At 39.8% G+C, this 27,800-nt stretch overlaps 1 protein-coding gene across 1 annotated transcript in view; it reads left to right on the top strand.

Annotated features, from left to right (window-relative positions):
• asic4a (acid-sensing (proton-gated) ion channel family member 4a) overlaps positions 1-24,544 on the top strand; it is a 70,415-nt gene extending 45,871 nt beyond the window's left edge. Inside the window, exons 2-10 of the mRNA XM_026376796.1 lie at positions 13,576-13,720; positions 14,111-14,238; positions 14,365-14,518; positions 18,478-18,531; positions 20,230-20,383; positions 21,970-22,061; positions 22,234-22,313; positions 22,915-23,025; positions 24,232-24,544. Of these exons, the coding sequence (XP_026232581.1) occupies positions 13,576-13,720; positions 14,111-14,238; positions 14,365-14,518; positions 18,478-18,531; positions 20,230-20,383; positions 21,970-22,061; positions 22,234-22,313; positions 22,915-23,025; positions 24,232-24,363 (1,050 nt within the window). The 3' untranslated portion in view covers positions 24,364-24,544. The remainder of the gene's footprint in view (positions 1-13,575; positions 13,721-14,110; positions 14,239-14,364; positions 14,519-18,477; positions 18,532-20,229; positions 20,384-21,969; positions 22,062-22,233; positions 22,314-22,914; positions 23,026-24,231) is intronic.
• The last annotated feature ends 3,256 nt before the right edge of the window (positions 24,545-27,800 follow it).

Genomic DNA, 27,800 nt, shown 5'->3' with positions numbered 1-27,800 from the left:
CATAAAACACATACACATATGTATGTATCCTCAGATTTGCCATGCAGCGTCTTCTGGTAGAAATAAAATAATATAGAATTGAGAAGAAGGACGTGGCAGCATGTCCCTCAGATTTGGTACACACCATGGTTGCATGACTTTAATTACATTGTCTGTTTGGCAGAGCAGTGGCACATCAATCTTATCTGCTCAGCTGCATGCAACAATCCCAAACCTCAACAAAAACCTCTCATCTGACACAGGAATCACAGACGTACAGATATTCTCCTCTTTGTCTTGTCATTACAAACCCTTTTTTATTTAAACTTCATTCTAAACACCCCATCTTCCAGCTCAGTCTTAAATAAATGTATCAAAGGTCTGTCTCTCTGAACATGCTGAAATGATCACAAAGCGGTTCTATAATTTAGAGAATTTCAGATTCTATAATTTAGGTTTAAGGATTGAGATTTAAATAGATGAGCCATAGTGAATCTTTACTGACTGAATGTGGAACATAGTAGTTAAGTTGACACTGAAGATGGCAATCTGAATATAGTACACTTTTTATCAGTATGGTTTATACAGTGCTGCTGACTATTGCATGGCTTCATCCACCCACTGTGGAAACATACTAAAGTTGCACTTTTCTGTATTCCTGGTGAGCCTCTTTGTTTGTTTTGTTTAGCATTACAGATTACGCTTTAACAGTGTTTGATCAAGTTTAATTGAAGATAAGGCCAACTTTATCTCCCACTCAACAAACAGCAAGGTAGAGCCGAGTAGAAGTGATGGATGGCCCCTCCTAGCTTCTCTTGTTGTTTGCTTCGTCCCTCGCTGTGTTTAAAAATGACCCTTCAAAACGGTACCAAGGGTGAAAACTAGTGTTCTTTTGCTACGCGGGAGGAGGACTTGCTTGCTTGGGTAATCCTTTACCACGGCTTTTACAAGGGAACTTCATGGCACAAGGCAACCCTTCAAACATCAATATCGGGTGTGTACTATCCCCTTTGGGTAGGTTCAGTAGATGGCTTTCCATCCCTGTATGAGGGCTTGTTGGCAGAGATGGAAGCACCATGGGAATGCGCTGACATTGATTTCTTCATCCCAGTGCACCCGCTGATGTATTGACTGCCGTACCAATCAGTTAGAGACATTCTGTTTGCCGCTTTTTGGTGCAGCTGTGAGACACAGAGCAGAATTTTATCAGACTAAGCCACCAGAGTCAGAGGCCATATTAATTTCACTGCTGCACTGTCTTATTTTCCTATTTCTTCCAGGGAAAAAAAAACTGTTTTTGCCTGTCTTATGTTGCCAAAGTCAGTTTAGAAAAGAAGTCCTGACTTACTGTTCAAACCATGTTGAGAACCAATATGATTATCCTGAGAGGTGTCTGAGTGCAAATGGTAAGGACTGCTCTGCTCTGTTGCACTTACTGACTACACTACACTCATTCACTCACTCACATGCAGTCAAATGCTCGTGTTTAAAATGTCTATAGACTCTCTGAAGGGTAAAGACACGCATAAAATGCTTTGTGTAGAGCTAGAGCCTTCCTCTTCCATCAAAGTAAAGTCTGTAGTGCGTGGGACTTTGTAATCATAATTAAGTTATCTCCAAGTTGTCATTGTTCACTAATGATAAGTCATGCACTGCTCCGTCTCCACAGACTGCAGGATGTTAAGACGTCTGATGTCTTCGGAGGTATATTTTGCAGCTTGTTGTCACAGCGCGACTAAAATAAACATGCTCTGTTTCTGACATCTGTCAAAGTGAATTATAGATCTCAAGAAGAGCTGCAGAAGTCACAATTCTTCTTCTTGGTTTACAGTCTTGTTTTTTGTTATACTAAATCATGCATTTTTAGTGCCTGACTGGGATCTGACTGATAGTGTGCTTCTAGAGGCACAATGCAAGAGGAAAGCTCACCGCAGCTGCTTCACCACCTTCAGGTAATGAAGCTGATTGTATGTGCGTGTCAAGTCAAGTCAAGTCAAATTTTATTTATATAGCCCAGTATCACAAATCACAAATCTGTCTTTTATGCAGTGTACCCTTTGTCCTTAAACCCTCAAATCAACTATAGGAGAAATCCTCCCAAAAAACACCTTTAACCTCAAAAAAGGAATATGCCTTCTAGGACATGTCATAGATGTTTTGTGTATAGAACATAGCAACACTATAGATTTACAGTACAGGAAATCAGGATGCCAACATTATAGATTATAGATCAATCATCAAGCAACTTTCAGGTGTGGCCAGCAGACCTGAGCCACACAACCTGTTCAGGATTTTGTATATCATTACATGTACCTTCACTGCAAGAAAATCAGTGAAGGTGACACAAAAAAAAAAAAAACGATGTGGTAAATGATAGCTTCCAATTTAGTTCTAACACGTGAGGGGCCTTAAGCAATCTAACAATTAAGTCTTGTGTTAACACAAGATCTTGAATTGAAATTCCTAATAAGAGCTGAGACTTAATAGTACCACAAGTTGATCTGGCCAGAGTCTGTTGCATTAGAAAAAGCATTTTATAGTTGATAGAGATGGTTTTATTTTCAGTTTGAGAGTGTGTGACAGTAATATCAAGTTGTATTTAATGAGCACCCAAAATTGCCATAATTCCACCTGTTCTGCTTTGTTTGTGTGAAAGTGAGTTCTGAAACCACATTATCTAAAAACCTAGCACTCTCTAATCATCTGAAAGCACCTAAAGTCAAACCTGGCTTAAGTAGCTGTCTATATTCTTCAATGAAATAGCAGCGGTACTCCAGTAGGTTGAAGGCATTCAGCTTTCAGTAGGTCACGACAACCGCAGAATGAAAGCCAGTTATCAACAACACCAAATGCCTGCTCGTTATCGTAATAAGCCAGTGGCTCAGTAAAGTGAGTCTGTCTGTACACCTCATCATCATCATCATCACCACGTGTAAAGTGCCAGAGACAAAAGTTAATCAATGCAAACTTCTTTTTCTGGTAAGATTTATTGTCCTGGCTAGGCTTGCATTCGTGATTTCAGACATCTTCATCTTCATGCTATTGGTGCCGTCATGGATTAAAATGTTGCCAAAGCAACATCTGCACCACCTGCCGTCAGGGCTGTGGTAGTGCTAACGTTAACAGCCGTGTCTGTGCGTGTGTACATGCGTGTGCGTGGTGGCGGTAAGTGACCTTGTAGGATAAATAATCATGCATACTTGATGATCCAATATCAAAATGTAAAATCTAAATTAATTGTATGTGTTCGTTTATGACCCTGAAATCTATTAAAGCCTTGACATTCATTGATAATTATTTGAAATGCATTGATTTCTAGATGTGAAAGAGATGTAGAGCGTCGGCATGATATCCTCTAACCTCTTCCTGGAGAAGCGCTTGTCACTGGAAGCATTCAAGATGGCTTTGTGCCTGTTAAATGCGATGAAATTGCTCCGAGTTCTATTAATGGAACTGAGTCAAAACCTGAGCAGTGCGGGACAAGGTCAAAGTCGAGGTTACCAACTTTGAAATTGATTTGACACAAATTCATCCACATGGAGCAAATGTGTGCTAAAAATGCATGTGTCATTTTTAGATTATAAATGTTGAATCTATATAATACTCACCTGTGACACCGAGGACAACTCGCTTCTACAACAAATGTAATATAAATATTTCCATCTCTCCACACACACACACACACACACACACACACACACGATCTCTCCAATGTGACTGATATGAGTCATTAGAAGGCCTTGTGATCACCATACGTCCATTCGCGAGAGCTAAATGTAGAATTTCTTCTAATCTTTGTCTGTGTTCTCACACTAACGGCGAATAATGTGTTTCACCACAAAATGGCGACGATCATCTCGACCTCCGCCGCAGCTTAGTTGAGTGTACAATGGCACAGACTCACTCTGGGACTTTGGCTGTAAATAACAACAAACAACTTCAGTGTGAGGAAACTCCAAGGAGATCAAATCCACATTGACAGTCAGGGCTGTAACCACAGGAAGCCTTCCAGTATTTTGAGGCCCTATCACAAGCAGGTTCTTTAACTGACAGTCAGAGCGCAGGCGACAGGCCTGGGATTGTCACGACTGTGGGATGCACAGGGCCCAGCATCAGCTCTTTCTAATCCACCCTGAGCTCTGTGGCCTCTGTGCAGAGTGTCTGTTATGTACATTTAAAATTAACATTTTAAAGTGAGCTAGCTATGCTATCAACTTCAAAGGGTTTCTAGGACAGATCCAATAACCTTGTTAGCAAGATACTGAAGGATGTTTTATAAAGGCTCTAAATGGACACTGAGCAACATCTATTGGGCTGATAGATTATTATAAAAAGGTATATTTTTGCTTGTTTGCTCTTTTGACCGCAGGCTTGTCCTTGACGTTTGGGAGCTTCAGATGCTTCCTGGAAGGTGCCCTGTGTTCTCATGATCCCCATTTGGCAGAACTGGATTCCACATGCCAAACATCTGGGCAGGTGGCATCCAGCCACTCCACTAATAGCAGGCCAGATATCTGGCCTGTCTTTGATGTGCAGACAGGGATTACAGAGGTCCTGTGACCTCACTCTTAATAACGTGGCATTAAAGGGGCATCGAATCATCTATAATCCTTATCGACATCCACTGGTGAACATTAGGTGTTGCAGTAACAATGAGAGATGAGCCGCAGGCACAGAGAGAGACAGAAACAAGTCCACTAACCAATGAGAGGGAAATTCTTTGTGAAAAATGAGAAATACTGGAATGAATATACTGGAGTAATATTATTACGGTGTTCATGAGAGCGTTTAGTTTTCATACCTGAAATATGATGCCGGGCCCTCAGTTAACAATGCTGCCTGGATGTGTGTGTACGTGAGTGTTGGTGGGTGGTTGAATTTGCTTGTGGAGTTTTTGTTTTTGTTCCCAAATAGAAAAAGCGGCAGAAAGTGAATTTATAATGCCAGAAATGTCACCCCCTCAAATGTAATCATTAATTCTGCAAAACTAATCATCCACTCTGTCAGTCCCCTGCAGATAGACTCTGTCTGGTAAAAATGTGTGACTTTGATCAGAGTCCGTCAAGGACAGGATTCTCGTTACATTGGTCCTGCTGCTCCTTTGTTACATTGCTGCATTATCTCCTTTCTTATCTCGGCCATTTGAGAGGAGTGTGATTCGTGGCCAAATTAAACTGGGTGTGTTTAGGTGTGCAGGTTAAATGTCTGTCTGCCAAACTCTGGCTTTAGATCCAGCTTAGTCTAATGGTCTGCGATTTGCTTTTGACTCAAAATGAGCTCTTTTGCCTGAGCAAAAACGCTAATCAGACTTGTTTACTTGGATGATTTATGTAGCATGAAAAACTCCAATCCCCATGCTTATAAATGTTACACGGTTGAGAGGCAAATATTGTTTCAGTCTTGCACTCACCAAAAGGGGAAGGTTTGGATAAGTGAGTCAGTAAGTAGGTAAGTAAGTGCTCTTATTGCACCATCTTGTGAATAAAGCAAGTGTTGCATGTCATTAAAAGTCCCAGGACAATAGACGTGTTGCAGCGGGAAAACAAGATGAGGGGGGAAAAAAAACATTAATGTTTATCTTGTGCACCAGCCACACTTCCTATCACAAGTATTTGTATATGTTTATATATATGTATATGCTGAGCTATGAATAACTTGTCAGAAAACGACTAGAGCTAGCAGCTGATATCTATTTGCATCTCTATCTCTCTCATATCCCTGAAGGGACACTATATTTTATATTGATGATTCATGTCAAGAGATAGTAGATCCTGCTTTTCCTCTCTGAAAGTTTCATCAAGCCTAACATGTAGCTCCAATCCAACAGATATCGTTTCCCCAGAGTTTCCTGGAAAAGAAAAACAACAAAGCAGGTGCCTCGGTTATAATGAATACTAAATAAAAGGTTGGCCAGGGAACTGTGACGGCGTTTCTTCAGTGGCAGTTGGGTGGGAGTGTTTGTGTTTTGGAGTGGGTGCCAGACTCCGAGAGAAGCAGGGAGTGGTGCGAGATTGAGAGCTTAGGAAATGAAATCCAGTGTTAATGACAGAGGTACCTTAATTAAGCCTGAATATCTAAATGACTGCAGAAAAACAAAGTCGACAGTTAGACAAATGCCTAAGGCGGGACTGTGCCGGTGCAGTGCCCAGGGCAGATTTCTCCTCAGCTACATCAGTGTCCACTCTACAGAATGCCTGATCAGAACCACAGGCCAAATGAGGTGATTTGGAAAGGTATAGCACACTTGGCTTGTGTCTAGCAGACAATATACTCCTTCGCTATGTTGAGAGCACCATTATGCCTTATGCATGTCTGTGCTCCTCTCTTCTGAGCCATGACCTCACGCTCTGTAGTGGACTAAATAGCCTGAAATTGTTCCTAAACCACCACAGGCCAAAAATAAATAAAATATAAAAAAACCCATAGCTGAACCAGTGGTGTTGTAAGGGTTTGACGGGGAGGTTCCACAAAGATTCAGCTTGAATTGAACATGCCGTTTTTATACAGATTCTACATGTTTATTGTACCAGAGTTGTTTTTTTGAGCTTCTACAGGGTTAAAGCGACTTTTTCAAGAAAATTACCAAGGATGTTGACTCATTTGAACATAGATAAATGGATAATGGCAACAATTTTCCCCTATGGACCACTATTAATAGGCACTGTTCTGTTTGGCTTTTAAGGTCAAGAATTACTTACCATTTTAGTTGCACCCAGGCACAAGCCCTAGCTGTAGCAAATGATTCATCTCAATTACACATGAAGACTGATTAGGGACCTGTCTCACCGTGGTGATCCAAATGAATTATCCCCATTATGACAGTAGTTTCTAATCACATTTATAAAACTGCACCTTTATGGGCCCGTGGCCACGATGTTAGTGCACACTGTACTCAAAGGAAGCTTTCACGTCTCTGAGAGCGCTGAATGCGGTGGACTATTCTATTTGTGTGTTGCTGTATTGTTGCTGGAGAGCCTGTCCATTTTCAACCTCTTTTTCAAGAGCATCTCCCACTGCTCCATTAGCTGAGTATGCTTGGATATGCGGGGAATAGCAGCATGGGGAGGAAAAGAGGACAGAAAAAATGGGAATACTAACATTTGAAGAGAGAGAGGTTTGCTGAGTGCACTGTTCTGGCTTTGATGCTCCACTTATTTTTGATGCTCTGTTGACGGAAACTAGAAAGAGGGTAGCAAAGGGAGAGAAGAGATGAGTCAGAACTCCTACACTAATGACTGAAACAAGCCCTGCAGGTTTACATCCAACCTCATCATTTTAATGTCTGGTATTTAGTCAAATGGTAGAGCAAAACATAAAGCCATACTACTTTCAAACGATCAAGTAAGTGCATCAACTTGTAAGGCAGACCTACCTCAGGCTTTGAGAGTGACCACAGTGTAAAATCCATGTATTTTCTTCGTATTAATCAAAAGTTCTGCTGAGAACACCCTGTACATTCAGCATTAATTTGGATTTCTTACAATAGTTTGAGAAAATCACCTTTATTTACAGCAGAGTAAGAACAACCACGATGACAGCCCTCTGATTACGCAGTATTTACCTCACTCGAATGGCTGTATTAAACTACCATTGAGACCTCGGCACCCAGTTGTGTAATGAAGGTTGGAATTGGTACACAATAACTGTAATGTGTCGAATGGCAATCGAGAGAAGCGTCCCCGGTGCCGCGTTCAGAGACCGACATTGAGATGGAGGTTAATGGTGCAAAACTTGCCTCACATTCCAGTCTGCATGTCTGCGCTTCTGTTTAGTAACTCTTATGCTCTCATTATAGCTGGATAGGGGAGGGGGGGGAGGCTGTGATTTTAGCCAGATTTATATTTGCTATCCAGTGTATTTATGCAGATATCTCAAAAGCGCTGACCGGTGATAAACGTAATCTGCCTGCCATTTGATCGAGCATTATTTATGAATTATGCAGCTTTACTGGGTCTATGGGAGTATGAAAGATTTAGCAATGAGTTCTTATCACTCCATGTCATCGCATCACTCTCATTTTTCTTTCCTAATCTTGAGCGAAAAATGCTTGGAATCTCTGCAGCCTTGCTTTTAGCCTTGTTCGTGACTTCTGACGATTGGGTCCCATTAGAGAGATGGTTTTGAAGGAATGTTTGTGACTTGGATTTAGATAAATAAAGCAAATACACTGATCTACTGCTTTATTACATGTCAAATGCGATGTATAGCATTGTAAAATGCCCTATCTTAATGGAGCGTACGGGATGCAAGATGTGTTCTGACTTTGTGCCCTGCACTTAAAGCCTATGTACACCGTACTGTTGTTCTCTGTTCAGAGGCAACGTTAAAATTAAGACATCACATGTTTTGTGTGTCTACCCTCAGATGCCTGTTGGCAGCAAGTGTTGTGACTGAACTTAGGCGTCTCCCTGACTACTTTTTTAAGTCAGCTTCGTCTCTTTCTTTTCTTTGTTATGTCTATGTCTCGTCCTTCAGAGTGCGTTGGGCAAAACTGATGACACTGCCTCAGATGCTTTATGTAAGATTCATGCAGTGTGATAGCAATGCTGATTTATTTATTTGTTTGGTGGTTTAACAGGGGTATTTGATCATTACAATACAAACTTGCGTGTATCACCTATCTGTACAGTCTAGATTAGAACTGAATTGAACAAAATAAGACTCCATGTTTTACCAATCTTTAACATTTTAACAACACAAAAAACATCTGAGTACTTCTGTGAATAAATAAAATGCGATCTGGTACATGTAAGTGTAGTCTTAAACGTTTCTGACCTTAAATGCCGAATGAGCAATGTTTTATTTTTATTTTTTCATTCTGCTCCCTTAGCCCCTGTTGAAGTACCATTATGGCTATTTTCCTGCCCTGCGTATGTGTGATAACTAGTCATTTAGTCAAGAAAACATATCTGCCCATGAGAAATGAGTTCATTTCACTCAAAGTGCAGTTTCCCTTTTCCCAGGATGTTTTAGGAGGAAGTATCTGGAAACAAGTCAGAATAATAAATTAAGAATTAAGAAAAAATTGGATTCTGCAAAATTGTGGAAACAAGTTGGATTGATTCATGGTTGGACCACCAGTTTTTTTTTCTTCTTTTAGAAACAAATAGTTTAATTAATAACTGACTGAAAGACGTGTTTTTGTGATGTATGACTTTGACTGGCACCCGTGTTGCACACCCCATTGTTCCTTAAAAAAACCAAATGAAATACCATGTAGCTCATATCATATTGGGACTCAGGACTCAGGACTTTCTGCTGAGCGGTTGTAATGAAGCCATTAAACCAAGGAATGTTCTGTCTCAACCTTAAACCTGCAGGAACCAGCCTTAATGGTTTTCAACTGCCAATCAGTACTCAGGCATATTCTACCACCCTCCGTAAATGAATTCAAATCCTCCTTCCTCATACTCAGAGGGCTACCCGATGACATGTATTCTGCCTGGAAATGGATGTCCTCCCGAGAAGCACTGAAGTGATTCCTGCAGGTTATTTAAAGGGAAAAGTGCCATGTGACTGTAAGATCTCAGTAATACCCCACCAGGGCTTATGAATTACATGGTAAGTGGTTGGTCTCTTAATACGTTTAGCATGGAGAGGCAGAGAGTGAAACAAGGCACTTTGGGAGAAAATAAACTGACAAAAGACACATAATGAAATGACATTTAAGACAGTTATGTTATAATTGGTGTGCAGCAGATGCCTGACTTCATGCAAATTACATGAAGTCAGGCATCTTTCCAAAGTGATGTTACTGTAGATGAGGACTTTATTTTAATGCACTTTCACTATAGTCTAGTAAGGTTTCATTTTATTTTAGCTTAAAAATATATACAGCATTTGTTCCAGGGGGCTTTGGAGTGTCAACATAAGATCACCCCTGTCCCTTGATACTCAATCTGAATAGGGAAAATGTTCACAAAAACCTTCTGACATAAAGAAAAACAAAGCATTCCTCTTCTAGGATGGACAGGGACAAACATCCAAAAGATGTATTATGTGTACAGAGTAGCAGTAGTACGGCTGCAACAAAGAAAAGGTCACTTAAGTGAAATAGGGACCTTTTCTTTCATCTGTATTTGTATTATGTGGATATCCTGTTAATGATGCCCATCATGTACAGTGCACACAGCAAATTGCACATGGCAAAGACCTGGAAACCAACCACTACATTTATTCTGAAATATGTCCTCGTTACAGAAAGTAATGCATTCATTTATATATTTGTCTTTTTTATGTTTCATGTGTGTTTGTGGATGTTTGGTTAAAACAGAAATTAAGTAAGAATATTCTACATTAAGCGAGCATAACAATCATCAAGGTTTTATGACTGGGGTTTAATAAAGGGCTCTTCTGTCTGTATGACAGATGAGGACCTACCTTACTGAGGCATGAACTAATTTTTTTAGGCACTTGTTCCACTACATTCACAAGCCAATCATTACCTGTGTCAGGTAGTGTAGAATGGGCTTTTAGAGAGGTGAGAAAGAGTTTTTGTTTTCTTTTTTGTTTGTTTGTTTTTTTTTTTTTTTTTTGGTGATAGCAGCCAGACGCAGAGCTATGAAACTGGGAAGACTGATCCGAAACAGGTGCTGCTTCCCATAAAGGCAAAACAGTAACCCTTTTTCAAAGAAAACCGCTTTGACATCACAAGAAAAGAAAAGCTGCAAACAAGCAAGTCTTATCACATCGCAAGTAGTGATCTATTGTTCATCATAGCTGTGCCAAGGCCCTTCTAGTTTTTAGTTTGTACTGTAATAGCGGTTCATACACTGTTACCGAACAAAAAAGCATTTAGCCCAGGTAGGTTCTGCATAATCAAACAGACAAACATGACAAACGGGATCCTATAGAATGAGAGAGTTATTTACATTGGAAAACAACGAGTCAGACTGTATTGTAATAAATTATAGAGTTCATAGTTTAGGAAGTGTCTGTGTGCCCTGAATCTTATGGCAGAATGATACAGAACTGCAGCACATCTTTTGATATTTTTCCATTACCCTCTAAAGATTTGTCACACACACTGGAGGTTTCAGACCTCCAAGTCACAGCAAAGCGAACGATGGTGCATTAAGTGCCGCAATAATTAGCTCATGTATACAACTTGAGACTCTCAGTGGAGTACAGCACAATGCCTCTTTTCATTTGGTTTGTAACTACCATGCTGCTGCTATGTTTCAGCTTGTCAACAGCAGTGCCAAGTCCCCACTTGGGAATTGCCCAAGTCAGCCCAGTTACATTCACTATATTTGGTGCAAGATGTAACAAGAGAAAAATGCTCCATCAATCACGTTGCAGATGCAGAAAGAGGAAGGGGGTTCAGAAGCTACGAAATAAGCCAGTGGAAGCTCTGCCAACAACCATTTCCTGGGCGAGATGATGGGAAAACTTACTCGTACTCTCTGGGGACATCATTTGTGAACACCCCGGCGTCCTCCAGCGCCCAAAGTTTTAGAGCGGAAGCGATGCACTTGGTCGGGGTGTTTTGAGAATTTCTAAAGTGAAATCCTCCTTTGCCTCTGTTAACTGCTCCATCAGATAAAGTCTGCCTGCCGAGGCTTAAGTGTGTCAATGAACAGGGGAGGGGAGGATCAATGATAAGTGCAGCTCACCTCCTCAACTGCTCCGCATCGGCCAAATAGAGATTAAACCATTTCAACCTAATAGCACATGTCAGTCAAAAGTCACACTCGAACACTTGCACCCCCCTCTCCCCTCCTCACCGCCCATATTCTGCTTCTACTTACTGAAAAAGTTTGCTGCAATTCACGAAATAAATGCAAAGTGGCGATCAGAAGTAAGTGCACGCGTTTGCGCCTGCAAAGACCCCTTTGTATCACATCAGAGACCGAGATCTGTAATTGTGACACCCATTTCTCTGAATCCTCAACTAAGACTCACTTTGAAGATTACCATTTGTAATGCATGCAAAAGCACACACGCAGTACAAACATGCATGCACACACACCAAGATCAAAAGCTCCGGGGTCTGTTATTGCATAAAAATCCAGCTGTCTGTCTAAGCAGCAGCTTTTGTAAACGGTGCTCATTTCTTGCTCTAATCACTGTTGTGGACATTGTAAAATTGCCCACTGTTCCAGGGAATTACTCGACTGAACCCCACAACCGTGGCTTTGATTTGTTGTTCAACCATCTCAAATGTGAATACACCCTGTGGTCTGTAAATGAGAGCTTGTGTTGTTCCACCAGTGTCCCTTATTTAGACATCACAGTGCTCATTAGGTGGATCAAGCTGATATCAAAGTCGGAACACAGACGTCAATGTTTTGGAGAATGCTGGGATGGCCACAGTGTCTCTTTAATGATATGTCTGCCGTCTATACAGCTCGATTGTTATTTCACTGTCATTTCTCCGGCGCTTTGTCTGCTGACCTCTCCTGCCATGTGATTTTTTCAGCTTTAATACTTTCATCACTGTCCTCTTTTATTTGATGTTTGGACAAAATGAATCCATTACATTACTTATTCTTTTTTTTTTTTTTTCTTTTGCGCACAGTGAAAAGAATATATATGTGTCATTTAGAAAAGAAAGCTGCACACACAGGACAGTTGTTCGAGGGATTAACATGTGCAGCGGGGCTCATGATTCTGATGCTGTTTGAAATCATCAGCATTTCATTACGAAAATCCAATTTTCAACATGTAAATTTAGTGACTTTTTTTCTCTTTCTTTTTTTTTTTTTTGCTTTGGCAACACATCTTAATCGTGAAGCAAGGCCAGTCAAACGAATATTGTAATGTTGGCACCAGGCTCGAGAACAATTTTAAAGCAGGTAGCGTTACCTTTGTCAGGTATTACTTAACTGACTTTACTTTAACAAACTAATCGCATCATTCAGTCTTTTCCTTAAAAGCTTGATTGAGTATTTTGTGTGTTTTCTCCACATATTGTACTGTTCAAATCAAACCTTAAACAAGAGCCGCAATTGCGTTGTTTTCCAGTGCTGGTCTGTGTGTTAAAATACTCACATTGAGAGCTACAGGAGGTTCCCAATCTGTGTTTTGGGCTCTATTGGTGGGACCACAATCCCCTTTTGTTTACATGTGGATCACAGATTGTGCCTTTAAAACTCAAAGGAGATAACAGATAAATGACTTGTAAGATGGATATTTTCTGCAGTGCAGCACTTTAGATGAGAGGCATAAACAAAGGGATGATGTGTCCCCCACAGAGACAGCTCCTCTGATAGGTGGTGACGTGATAGCTCATTTAAAGCAGCCTCTCTCTTATTGTCTTTTGTTTCCTTTTGAAGGAAGATTAAAGAATCTCTTATGCCATTTGATATTTCAGTGGGATGGTAGTACTATTGAGCAGCATTGTGCAGTGTTTGTGTGGTGGGTGGTGGGAATTCATTCAAATACAACTTATCAAAGTCCATGAGGGACTGAGCCAGCAGACTGCATACAACAGTTTGTGGGCAATATCCAGTAACATGCAGAGATTTATTTTTCAGCTCCATACTGTATCTCTGCCTTCACTCACTGCACCACTAGCATGAGCTGGTCACAGCCAGCATGTGGACTCTGTCATGTTTATGGTGATATTCATGATATGAATCTATTCTCCTCCAGGTTTACACCAGATATGGGAAATGCTACACTTTTAATGGCAACAGGACCACATCCAGGAAAACCAAGCAGGGTGGAATGGGAAACGGGCTGGAGATCATGTTGGATATCCAACAGGACGAGTATCTGCCCATCTGGAGAGAGACGAGTAAGCCTCAAGACTATTTGTCCAATCTAATCCTATTCTATGCTACAGCATGAGATACTTCTGCCTGGGTTTAAATCAAAAATAACCTGCACCCATCTCTCTGGGTCACATACTGTAAATAATACATTTTTGAATTGCATTCCTGCAACCCCGAAAAATGTGATTTGTAAAAGCAAATTCCTGAACAAAATGCACTACCTCAGATTTGTGCTTGCATTGTAGCTGTCACAGAATATTAATCCCTAGTGGGTTATTTTTCTAACAGGACTGAAATACGGTTTGTAGTTAGCGTCAAACTGAGTCCAAGCTGTCAGATGAGGCAGCCATCTGAAATTCCCTTGTACTTTCTTTTTGTGACGCTCCACACTTGTGCTCCGTTTCATCCCAAAGATGAGACGTCCCTAGAGGCCGGCATCCGAGTTCAGATCCACAGTCAAGACGAGCCTCCCTACATCCACCAGCTGGGCTTTGGCGTCTCTCCGGGCTTTCAGACCTTTGTTTCATGTCAGGAGCAAAGGGTAGGTCTTCTTCATCACAACACACAGTCCGTGTTCTCCCCCCACCACCATCACATTAATGTTCTCCCTGCAAATGTTCACCCCTGGTGATTCCGACTGGGGCCTAATAAATCTCTGTGTGCTTAGCTGACCTACCTGCCCCAGCCCTGGGGGAACTGCCGCTCAACCAGCAAAGAGAAGTTCCCCGGATATGACACATACAGCATCAGCGCCTGCCGTTTGCTCTGCGAGACCAATGAGGTTCTCCGAGTGTGCAACTGCAGGATGGTGCATATGCCCGGTAAGATGACACCCCACCTAAAATTACTGTAACTTCAGGTAGCGAAAACAAATCAGCTGTTGAACCATCATAACTGACTGTATATGTGCTTGGAAGTTAAAAACAGAGTGTGTTTTGTGGCCCCTTCAAAGCCATAGAATTTACACAGTAACAAAACTTAGTTTTCCAACAGAGTTAAAAAAATTCTGCCTGTTGTTTAAAATAGTTTGGTCTAGTATAATTACAAAAACAGCCAGCTAGCCAAGTGTTTGTATGATATTAAATGACCCATCGAGCAAAACAAGTCATCATTTTTGGTCCACTTGAAAAATTCCACAACAGATTTAATTTGGGCTGCCACATGTCTGACCTTGATGCTTGATATCTGGAGTGGGATGCTCTTCAGCAGTGCTACCAGCTCTCTGACCAGTGACATATCAAACTAAAGTCTCAATGAGTTTTGCAGGATGTTGCTCATCCATCTCCATCTATTTGAGAATTGGTCTGTTGTCTACCCGTTGCTTTCATTGATTATCCTGATCGAATGCTATTATTGGTCTTGCTTGCTCTCCTGTTTAGCATCCACTGGTTGATGGCTTGTAAACACCACTGAGGACTGCCTCAGCATTTGGTGTTTGCTTACACAATAATAGATTGTCGTACCTGGAGTACACATTTAAAATGAGTCTTTATTTACCTCATGTGATACAAAACCGATGGGAATATGTGTATGTATCGGACTTATAATGTTCTTATACTTTATCTTTAAGGAAATGAAAACAAGAAATAGACCCAGTTTAGAGTAAGGAATTATTGATAGTATTTCATATCAATAAATAACACTGCCTGGATGGAAGACTGGATCCCTATCTCACTCGAAATACTGCCTGAAATAAACACAGAAAACTACATAATAAAAGCCAAATAGAAATGTAAAATATCATTATGGTAATAATGATAATCAAGCAGTGACAAATACATCACAGGTAAATATATGGTTGCATGGCTGATCATCAGTATGGATGTGCAGAAATATGAGCACTAGATGCCAATAATGAGGAACTACAGGGCTTTGAAGACATGACACAAATGTACATGTGTCAGGTATTTAATCTGTTCACGATGACGTTCAGCTTGGTAATGAAGTTGTGTCTGATGAACACAAAGTAAGATGTGCGTGACGCGCATGTCCCCAGGAAGCAAAAGGCAAAGCGCTGAGCCTCTAAATACAAGCTTTTTGATGTGTCTAACAGTTAGCTGTGTTTGCAGCAGTGGCATTTAAAGTTAAGACAGGAAACTTGCAATGTATGCATGAATCATTTTCATTTCCATATTTACACAGTGCCCCTGACATTTGCAGATTTGTTTATCATGGTTGAAAATGTGAGGATTCATATGAAGAAATGACCCAGTATGAGACATTTAATTTAAGATACAAATGAGTTTAAATAGGAATTTAACCCCCTACTGCTGTAACCGAACGCATGTGTTATGGAGTTTTGGCAAAGAAAACGTCTTCACCAGGCTTAAAAAAATAAATAATGTTGTTCTCAGGTGGCACATTTACATATCAGTCACACATTTCAAACCTCCATTTGCAGGCTGTAAAGGCCAGACCAAAGTGGTGGTCTGATCTGTCAAGAGATATCTCAGCTAATCATTTGATCGAGACAGGCTGTCGAGCAGACACGCGTCTAATCAGTTTGTGTACTCTGCAGGGTGACAGTGGCGACCTCGCTACAAGATTGTGATTGTATTACAGTAACCTCTGAGCTCTTGGTTTTGGGAAACCTAGCTATGATGGCGGTTAACTCCCATATCAACCTTTAAATCCCCAGAGCTGGAGCCAAACCTATGGAAAGTCAATCAGCTGTTTGGAGAAAATGCACCATTCAAATGAATGCGACACATAAGATAAAGGATTGGGAAACTTTATAATTATTAAATAAGGGCTGATCACAGGGCAAATGTGTCCAGAGGGCAACAGAACCTCTGTGCTTTCAGTGATGATGTATCACATCAGATATAATATTTAATACATCTGATCAAATAAATGTTGACGCTTCTCTAGGACATTTGCCCAGGGTGGCTTTAGAAGGAGGCTTGGGTCCGGTTGCGAGTATCTGGCATTGGTTCACAGCCCTTATCAATAGTGAATGAAATTTGTTGTTGCAAATTAAATGCTCTGAAATTCCTTCATAGAGTTCCAAGAAGCAATTGGTTCAAAGGCTTGCCAAGGGAGCAGGAGGCCAACTTGTGAATTGAAAATCTTTTTACAGCTTCAATGTGACAACATAGTGCTGTATCGCAGAAATGTGCCTCACACAATATACCTTTTTTTTTCTCCTGCAGTCTGTAGCCACAGCAGGGGCAGTTCTACACCCTATTTAGGTCTGTTATTTCAGCCCCCTTAAAGTGATCAACTATCAAACTATCAAAATTTATACTGCACATTCTGAATGTGGGTGTTCAGTTTGGCAGATAGTTTCCCAAATGAGACACAAGGGTTTATAGTTCAGGAGGTTTATTTGCCTCCCAAAGAGACAAAGACAAAAGAGAAGATATATAAATCAACCATACCATAAGCGACATCACATTTAAATATCAGTTTGACACTTTTCCCATCCATGACAAATGACAATGAAAGCCATGATGTGCTAAAAAGTAGCCTATTAGCTCGATGGTAATACATAATGGAATTCCGCATTAACATGCTAATTGAGATTAACATCAGCAGTGATGTTATACAGTAGTAAGGGCTAAGGCCCCCTAAGGGTGAAATCCTAGAACCGCCCCTGTGCCACAGTGTTTGTTTGGCTGTTTCATTGTTGTATTGCTAAGTTTTATTCATTATTTGGCTACAATTTTTAATCAGTTGCTTTATCATTTTCACTTACATAATCCAGCAACTGTTTAAAGTCCGCTTAACATGCCAGAAAATAGTCCTCAGTATGTCTTCACATAATCCCACATTTGCTTACAGTGTATTGCTTCCAGTTTTCAGTCTTTTGTACAGTTCAAATTGTCTCTTTATAGTTTTCTTGTAAGTTTTCCTTTGTGTCACCTTTAGCCACTGAAATATAGAGTTTATGTTACTTTAACGTCATTGTTTTTTACTCATTACCTAAAACCATTTTGTTTGCATCTTTTCTATATGTGCGACTTCACCATTTTCTTAAATTTCTTCCAAACTTTGGACACAGGCTAAGTGAAACATGTGATTTGCAGGTGGGTTGCACCACCAGGTGGCCATTCATAAATTATTCTGTGTTTTCGCTCCTACTGCAACTTCTGAAATGTGAGGCGTAGAAGCAAAACTGTGTTTTCCTGAATTCTTTGGTTTAAAATTAATATTTTACAGTTACGGCCTATTCCTATATTTGGATGGCCATCCAAAAAAGCTATTAAGTTGTTCTTGTTCTTGATGACTGGACAGGAGACACAGGGACACTGCTTTTGCCTCCATACTCAAAATATCATAAAAATAAATGTAACTCCAACTCTATTCAGAACTAGTTGAAAGTGTGCAAAGATGTGGTTTTTTTTTCACTGTATATTTGAAGTATTCTAGTGCATGGGAAGGAGACTTCCACAAAACATGAATCCCATCAACATTTCACAGACAGACAAACACACCTCTGCCCATTAATTGTGCTGCTGATGAATACCTGTCATTAATGGCCCAGGCAATATGTTTGTCTGCAAGGAAGTGTCTCATTGATTGGTTTTTAAAGACTTTCTAAATATGCCTCACGGGTGGAGCCAGCATGCTCCATTTCTCAGTGCAATCAAGGGCAGACGTCCAAGATGGCCCAGGCTCTATGGATGGAAGTCATCCTCTGTGTGCCTGCCTTCATTTGGAGATGAATGATAAGCTGTGGAGCGTTGTTCACAGCCACGGTCCCTCATTGCAGCAGACACGGGTCACTGATCATTTTGTTTCTGATTGATCAGACTCATTTTCTGTTCTCCTCTTCCAGGAACTGCAGATATCTGCCCTCCCAGTAAAATCAACTGTGTTGACAAAGCACTCGGTAAGAAACAATCTTCCTTCATTTCTTTTCTCATTACAATAGATTCCCCCAAAGGGAAATGGAAACACAATCAGTAAATATGATAAGGATTTTTTTTTCTGTAATACAAATACCTGGAGGTAGACTGGATATTTTTAAATGACTTTTCCTCATTGTGATTTAGTCACTTTAGAGCTTGATGGTTGGGCTGCCTCCATTGTTGAACCGATGCACCATTCTCGCATAGTGCCACCCCCCCCACCACACACACACTCGCAGCCTTGGCGCCACCAACCTCACTCTCCTCCATCAGACATCATGATTGAACAAAGGTGTCTTGGTTTCAAAGACATTAAGGCTGCAGTAAAAAAGGCATTTTTATACACATGGAAGACATATAAGTACAATTATAATTTCTCAGCCAAATAAATCAGAAATTTAATTATGTCTCTCTTCGCTGAATTCAAACCCCATTTAAAACATGGCTGAATGAAATCTTAGGTATATCTTACAAGAATAGGCCATATTCATGTGGGTCACATTACTGAATGAAACACTGTGAATAAATTCACCTTCCATGCAAGGTACAAAATTAAAATATAATTTATATATTTACATTGTAAAAGTGTTCTTGTCCAACATCAGACAAAGAACATATTCCACCAGTCTCATGCATACAAATAACCTAATTGTTAGTTATAAAATATATAAATCATCAAATTATAATTACTGCTTTCATTGCTTCCTCTGCCGGTTTATGTTTGGGATGAATGCACTTTGAAGGATTTGTAAAGAGAGATTGGAAAAGGCTATTTTCCCTCTTGTAAACATAGTGTTGTTTTAGAGTTTGGATTTCTTATTGTGTGAGGAATTCCTGCTGCATGTTAATGAGGTGTAAGTGCAGGTAGCGTTTGCAGACCAACAGATGCTTTGGTCATTCTCTGAGAAAATGCTGTAACTATATTAGTACAGTTGTTGTCTATAAAATAACATGATTAGACAACAGCTCTTTTTCTGAATTCATCCAAAATGAGCGGTTTGTTAATGCCATATGGCAGAGACCGCTGAGAGAACTGTGACATGAACTGACATGTGATCCAAAAAAGGATTTGCGAACTGTTAAATTTGTTATGTCACCTACTAAAACCTTTCCATGCAAACTCAGAGAAATAAATAATAAATACATTTTACCGTATGATTATATAATTGTACTTGCACCAGCTGACACATGTCAGTCAATGGGATACTTGATACTATTTGTGATGTAATAGTATGAACTCTGGTAACAGACATTTTAAGAACGCATCAGTGATTATGTGTTCATCAACCTTGTTTTCAGCAGTGAATGAATCGACTGTACATCAGCTGCCCACAGACTATGTTAGCAACCATACTACATCATTTTGTTAATGCAGAACCAGACACCAACCAGACATTTTTCTCAGGAGTTGGTGGGGTCCAAAAAGGAGCTAAACAGATGCTTAAGTTTGCCAGGTGGTAAGAAACACAACTACAAATCAGTGTTAAACTTGCTGTATCTTTTGGATTCTTTGTGGATACAGCACATAATCTGCAGCTGGAGGTTGTTTTTGCCTCTAAATTCTTTTCTGGTTTGTATGTTTTTCTTTTCTGGTAGAGTGATAGTAAGTGAGCCAAATAAATCAGCAGTGAAACTGACCCGGCTAATATCTGTTAAACAACTTTTCCATTGTGCTGCAGCACAACTACAGAAGAACAGTGGGGACACCTGTCCATGCGAGACGCCTTGTAATCTCACCCGTTACGGTAAAGAGCTTTCCATGGTCAAAATCCCCAGCAAGGGCTCTGCTCGCTATCTCTCCAGGAAATATGACAAGTCAGAGGACTACATCAGGTACGACAGGGAACCTTTAGCACGACTAAACTCACTTATGAGCAGTGATGTGGTGTTCAGTAAAATGGACCATAGACTTTGACCTCTAGCCTGTGATCGCAAACTACTGTAAAAATAAACAATAATTAATTCATTATTTTCACACAAGAATTCATTTAGATTGTGTCTGGTAATAGGAAGCTGTTTGTCAGGCATCAGTAGACTATATATGCATATATTCAAAATGGTCAATATTTATTGTACTGTGTTAGACATGAGCTTCTTCTTCTGGCATCCTTACTGATCTTTTGGTCTGTCTGACGATCCCGTGATTGGCCTTGTTGAGTGTAAAGAGTAGGGGTGTAGAGGGTGCAGCACGTTATGTTACGTATGACTTTAAAGTTTAAAAACCATGAAGGACTTTTTGTAGCGTCTTGCCAGTGACAAACCCTCAACCCACAGCTGCATTACCCTGGGACAGGTGGTTTTGTAATTTGATGGTGCAGCAATTGGGATTTACCAGGCAATAAATAAGAGCTAAAAATAAACACGATGATGCCAAACTATGAGGCAATTTTCATAACTCTGTGCATATATTGTCGCCAAACAAAACTTCAATGTTATTTTACAGCTTTCGCCCTACTAGCATGAACATAGTGAATCACATTTTGATGTTTTTAGGTGACTATATAAGAAGTGACACACCACTGCCACCTGCTGCTGATGAATGTGTCATTGCTGTTTTTTGCTTTTACGTAAGAACCTTGTTGTTTGGAGACACACATACCATGAACTCTCTCAGGCGTCACGTCCAGTCTCACACAGTCGCTGCAGAAAAACTCGGTTTTAGAAGCCAAAAAGAAAGAAACTGTTGGTTTGATACATAGTTTTTAATACCTTAACATTTGCCTTCTTATACTGTATATTTCAAATTTCCATAGTCTCACTGAGTCACAATTAGCCTTTTCAAGTTTGTTTAGTATCTGTCCTATATCACTCAGTATGTTGTATACATCTGAAAGCTTTAGAAAAGCCTTGTAAGTTGTGTATACAGCTATTTTGTTGTATATGATATTGTCTCTTCTGCCCAGGTTGTTGTGAGATGTAATGAACAATGTAACTTCTAGAAGGACTTTTAATCCTGTTCCACAACGTGGTTTATGGAATATTAATATTTTGATTTTAATGAATTCCAAGCGCTAACAAAGTGCTTATACTGTAATTCCTCCCAATGCCTAATCATCAGGGATGTGGTAGAGTGTAAACACACCTAAACCAAAGAGCTCATGATGCCTCACAGCACTTAATATTACCAGACTTTGTAAATCCAAAGAGATCAGAGACGTGTTAGCGACCGAGCACGCTGTCAGTGCTCATTTTGCTCATCTCGGTTAAACCCTGAAAAACCTCATTATCTCGCGATTGTTAGTTAGATCTGTGTAAAGTGCCGTATATGCCTGACAGTGGCATCGTGAGTGTTTACAGTGAACATAAAGATGAGTAGTTTGTTTGTTTTTTTTTAAACTATGTTAGATTTGGTGTGAATAAAAAAAAACAGCTGCATGTCAGTGTTTTCTATGCCATTCACATTCCACCTGTTTTTGCAGAGACAACTTTCTGGTCTTAGATATCTTCTTTGAAGCTCTGAACTATGAAACAATTGAGCAGAAGAAAGCCTACGACGTTGCAGGTTTATTAGGTAAGATTTATCTTACATTTTTCTCTCTGAATATCAAATAGACTTGCTGGCGCAGAGTGAAAGATGTTGTCGTAGTAGCAGCGCTCACTCTTTTCATTGCCATTAGTAGCAGACAGGAACAGCTTTGACAATGTGTCCATTGTGCTTGTCTTTAAGTGCTCATTCTTTTCAGGTGACATTGGTGGACAGATGGGCTTATTCATTGGAGCCAGCATCCTGACAGTCTTAGAGATACTGGATTATATATATGAGGTACAGTGTCTGTACAAGCCCACACACACGAGCCAATCACAATATAAAATCAACCCTCAGTAGCTGAGGAATAATTAGTACCAATTGGAAGTCTATTGTCCTGCTGGATGTTGAAAAAATTCTCTTGCATCCAATGACCACGATTTACAAAACAGCACTGATTCTTAGTGGTGTTCTTTGTTTATTTCAAATGCTGATTCTTTTATTTGCTGCATTTATTTTGCAAATGTTGACACAATGCTCCTCCCATGCAGAATCATCAGAAAATCTATAGACTGGCAGAACATGATCCCATATTCTGCAAATGAGGGGTTTTATTTAATTTCCAGGCAGGAGAAACTAATATCCGCTCAGGTCTGTGCTGAGGACATGCTACCAACGTTGATCATGAAATGATCTCCTGCCTCAGCTGTATCCCCTTTAAGCTTTCCAGCTAGCTACCCGCTGAGCGCCAAACATGTATGAATAAAGCAAAATCAGAGTGAGGAGCTGTAACGCAGACATCATGGTGAATAAACTCCTCACTCCACTGTGTCTCTTGTCTCCCTCTCTCATGTCTGCTCTTTCTCCCTCCCTGCTGCTGTACTCTGGGTGAATCCAGGTGATCAAGCACCGGCTACAACGTCTGCTGAGGCCGCAGAAAGAGGAGAATAAGAACAAGCAGCAGACCAGCACTGTTGCAACAGTGGGGCTAGAGGAAATGAAAGCAAAGGTACAGCGCATACTGTACTCTAACAAATGGCACTCGCGCCGTTTTGATGCCGAATGTACAACTTTCCCTGCAGCACTATTACTGCATTAGGAAATAACAAGGGGATAATTGAAGGGGAAAGCAAATTTATATTTTTCCACTCCTAAAATGATGAAGAGTGTAATGTTCCCATAATTAGTCCTCCCTGGAGCTCCGAGTTGTAGTGCACAACTTCATTCTGTAGTTGATTCATACTAAACATTAGACTCCCTGTCTCACATCACACTACATGTTTAAATAGGTCAGCCAGGGGAACCAAAAAGACTACTCTACTTTATTACTCTTTAGTTATTACAGCTCTGACATTTGCATGCTGCAAGATTTTAGCTTTTTAAATCAGATTTCACTGTTCAGTTCAGTAGTACACACTACAGCCATATTCAAAACTGCCTTTTTGGCTGAAGTGTTATACACACCAGCGGGCAGAGTGTATGATCCAAAACTGAATTAACAATAATTAGCTGCAGCCAATGAAATGGGAGTTGTCACTGCAGCCTGCAAATAATATTGCTGCACTTGGACATGGCATACAGTATTACATGGCTGGATTGGTTTAGCCAAAATCTTTTAAATTAAATTAGATTAAATAGAATGAATTTAATTGCATTATTTCAGGGAGGGGTCTTTCAAGCTTGATCTTGATTGAGTAAAGAGCAGGAGTCAGAAAGTGGTTAGCACAGCAAACATACAAAGGCTGCAACCAGGAGTAAACAGCTGGTGCAGATCTAATAGTTTCTCCTTAAAACCTCTTCTTTTAGTCACTACCAAAACCTACAGATATATACATATATACATACATACATACATACATATATATATATATATATATATATATATATATATATAGACATATAGACATATAGACATATAGACATTTGTTCATCTTAATTTTTAACATTTCTTTTTAGATCTGAAATAAGGAAATAATTGTGTAAATGAAAGAACTTAAGATGTGTTTTTGGGCCGCTCTAAGCTGGTTAATTACCCCAGTTTCCAGTGTTCATGCTAAGCTATCCTAACTTCTTCCTGATTCCAGCTCATTACATCAAACGGATGCTCTCATCTGGCTGTCAGAAAGAAAGTGAATTAGTCTATCCAAAAATATCTAAAATCCATTTAGGTCAAACTTCCATCTATTTTGACTTAAATTACATTATCTTCCAACAGGATCCTAATGACATGACACGGAGTCACCCAGAGGGGGCGTACGCCCACACGATTCTCCCCAACCACCACCACCCCCATCCTCACCACCATCACACTGGACATCACGGGGTGTTTGAGGACTTCGCTTGCTAGGGCCGACCACCGTTTCCAGTCCTGGTGACAACAAAAGATATGAGCTGTCTGTGTTGAGGTTAATTACAGACCCTTCTCATTGCTGTCACCAGTGAAAAGCTACAGCCAAAGTCAAACACCAAACTTGTGCTGCTAACAAACCACTTGTATGTACAGTATGTAGGCACAAATTGGACACAGCTTTTTCCTTTTCCTCTCTCTTTCTCTCTCTCTCTCTCTCTCTGGATGGGACCCCTCTCATCTTTGCCCTGCTTCACGTGGGAAGTCAGGCACTTTGTGATTTCAGGACCAATTTTTGGTATATGATCATGACAAGGGAACAAGTGGAGGACTGCATGTCACCATGATCCAGTTTATACTCCAAAAAAAAAAGGGAAAATAGGATTGATTTATTCAGCTAGAATGTCTAATCTATTTTTTCTGTCTGTATCCCTCCATTTGTCACTCCTCAAATGGTTGTCCTATTTCATGGAAAACACACTGTACCATATCAAGTCATTACACATTATAAATTATGTAATTATTTAAAGAAATACTATTATCTATATGTTCTTTATTGTATACAAGACGACAATACTTCAGCAAGCCAGTCATACTCGTGTTACATACATCCAAAAATACGAGAGGAATTATTTAGGCTCAAATGTATGATCTTGGCTTAGAAGACCTAGCAGCATCTTTCCACATGATTCACTTTGTTGTGGTCAAGGTGTTAGAGAGTAGCATTGTAGTTGTACATAAAGTCCAACTTTAAAACAAGAAACTTCTAAAAGTTCTGTTTTCATGGTCGTTGTTTATATTCAGTTCATATAAATATCTATAACTTATGTAACAATAATTTGAGTTATTTATACATTTTAGAAAATACTTTTATATGAGAATAGCAATCACGATTGTAGCAATTGCTGTACACTTACAATCTGCAGATATGTTAGACTGCCACGCATCAGTGCATTTGTGGAGGTATCGAAAATGGACTGAATGGATTGGGAATATTTTGTCTGTGTCCTGCTTTTTACAGGTGATGTTTTCAGTATTGACATGTCTGTGCTTAAATTATTCCTCTTATTCGCCATCTGCTCTTCACTTTGGTTAGCATCATCACTCTAAGCTGACATAAGCAATAAGAGACAGAAATGTTTTTTTTTTTTTGCCAAGTCATCTTCTTCAGCCATGTGCCGCAGTCATTGCAGAAGTGTAGCAGCTACAGTGTAGACCCAGCATTAGTGTGCGTGTGTGTGTGTGTGTGTGTGTGTGCGCGCGTGTGTGCCTGTTTGCATGTGCACTTTAACATTTTGCACACATGATGACTGAGCACATCAGACTGACAGGGCTCGGCCAAGTTGATTCATGAAAAAGCAGGTTTTAGAGTCTGAGTAGTTATCAAGGAAACTAGGAGAGTTTTATGTCCGTGGTAAAGTAAATGTGTTTATTTGATAAATCTGGTTCCACGGCCACAGACAAAAGTGCAACGTGAACTGTTTTTTTTTTTTTTTTCCAGAGGCTGAACTATTGGTTACTTAAATCTCAAAGGCTTGGACAAGGCCACCGCAAATTTTAAAAGCACAAGTTAGCAAAAGTGGTCGGTAATAAACATTGAGACATTACACTGAATCATTCAGAATAATACTAATTATTATCATGGAAGGTCTGCTTGCTCTCTAGCTTCCATTTTCCACTACATGAACTTAATGACCTGTAACATCCGGTTCCCATAACCAGATCTTTTAACTTGTGAGGATTTGGTTTGTTTTAGCTTGACTTGAAGCCAATTCTTTTTTTAGATATTTTTATCTAAGAAACCAGAGTTAATTTGTCTTCATACTGTAGTTTCCTCTTTTCTGACACCTTTGTCTTCATCACTGGGCTTTGATCTAAAGTTGCTTACTGCACTGTCATACATGACCTCTCTTTAGCAAATATTTGTTCAGCTCATTGTTCCTTCTTTATTAAGAGCAAACTAACTTAGCCTGATTCATATTCATCTGAAACAGATGCGGAATCACAAGATAAATGGTTTTATAAGTTTGAAGCAAAATTGTTTGACTAATTCCAAAGTTACTAAACAAAAGGTGTCAGACAACGCACTTAACATTTGTCTAGGGAAATCATGTTTACAAATGACAAGATAATGTCTCTGCTAATTTAATTGGACCATTCTGTGGCTGCAGTATCACTATACATCACTTTTCCTCACAGTGAGATTCCACAGCCCTCCATCTGTCAAATCTCCTCCCTCTGTCAAGTAATCATGGGCTATACATGGCTGTTTAATATTCATAATCATGTGTCACTTTGACATTTTCAAAAGGTTCCCAATCACAGTCTCTGATGGCATCCTGTACAGGCTATGCATAACAATCTTCTCCTCTGTCATCAATAATTGTAGCTATCCTCAGACAAGTCACACAGGGGTTGGTGTGTTGAGATGAATACAAGTCTGAATTATCACTGTAGAGTTTTGTTTGAATGGTGAAGCCCGTACTCAATGTAGAAAGGTTCTTTATGCTTGAGCTGCCGTGTTTAGCTGCATTGTACAACACAGGCTGATTAACTCTGTATCTGAATTTAAAAGGCTTAATTTTAACCAGGTATTTGTGTGAGTTGCCAAAGGACTGAGTGATGGGTGGCAGGTATGTACTACACTAGATGGGACACCTTCCCTGCTACATGTAGCTCACATTCCTGAGATTCCCTAAGCCCCTATTCTACAGTCCCTTCTTGCAAAGCTCCTCGGGCAGTTTTATAGCTCCATAACATTCAGCCTTTGTCTGCTTATTACATTATCCATGAAAATCAATTTAATCCAACCAGCCACCTTTGTTAAGTTTTGAATATATGCTGTTTTGTCCTCTTTTTTTTTTTTTTTTTTTTTTTTAGCTGAATATTTTTTAGCTAAAACCTGAGAGGGTCATGTGAGAAGAGCAAAATATTAAGTGCAAGATGATGCAAGTAGCTGTCAGGAATTCATAAGAAGAAATTTCACCCCATATATGACAGAAATGGAAACGGACTGTCACTGCAGTAACAAAGAACGCTTACATTTTGTATAGAAATGTGATCTTGTGGTTATTTCCTCTGTTAGGACACATTTTATAAATGTTAATATGGTAAATACATGACTATTAAAGTTTGGATAAAAAAAGGTGTCTCGTACTGTAAATTCAGAGCCCAGTTCACTTTGTAACGTCGTAATGTCTATTTTTGTCTTTTTTTGTTCAGTCTTTCCACCCATTTTAAAGCCTTTCCACCTCTAACGGACATATTAAAAATGACACACAAAGTTATAAACTTACGGAAGGAAAGTATTACTCATTATCTAGTATAAGTGGTTCCCTAACCAGACTTCTTTTTGCCCAATTAATATGCTAATGCTGTTTCTTTAAACACCCTCCATGTGAACCCAAATTGTTGTGGAAAACATCCTTTGGTACCAG

Source organism: Anabas testudineus, chromosome 21, assembly GCF_900324465.2.
Source record: "Anabas testudineus chromosome 21, fAnaTes1.2, whole genome shotgun sequence".
Taxonomy (NCBI): Eukaryota; Metazoa; Chordata; class Actinopteri; order Anabantiformes; family Anabantidae; genus Anabas; species Anabas testudineus.
Note: the sequence above shows the minus strand (reverse complement) of the source record. Positions and strands in the feature narration are given on the sequence as shown.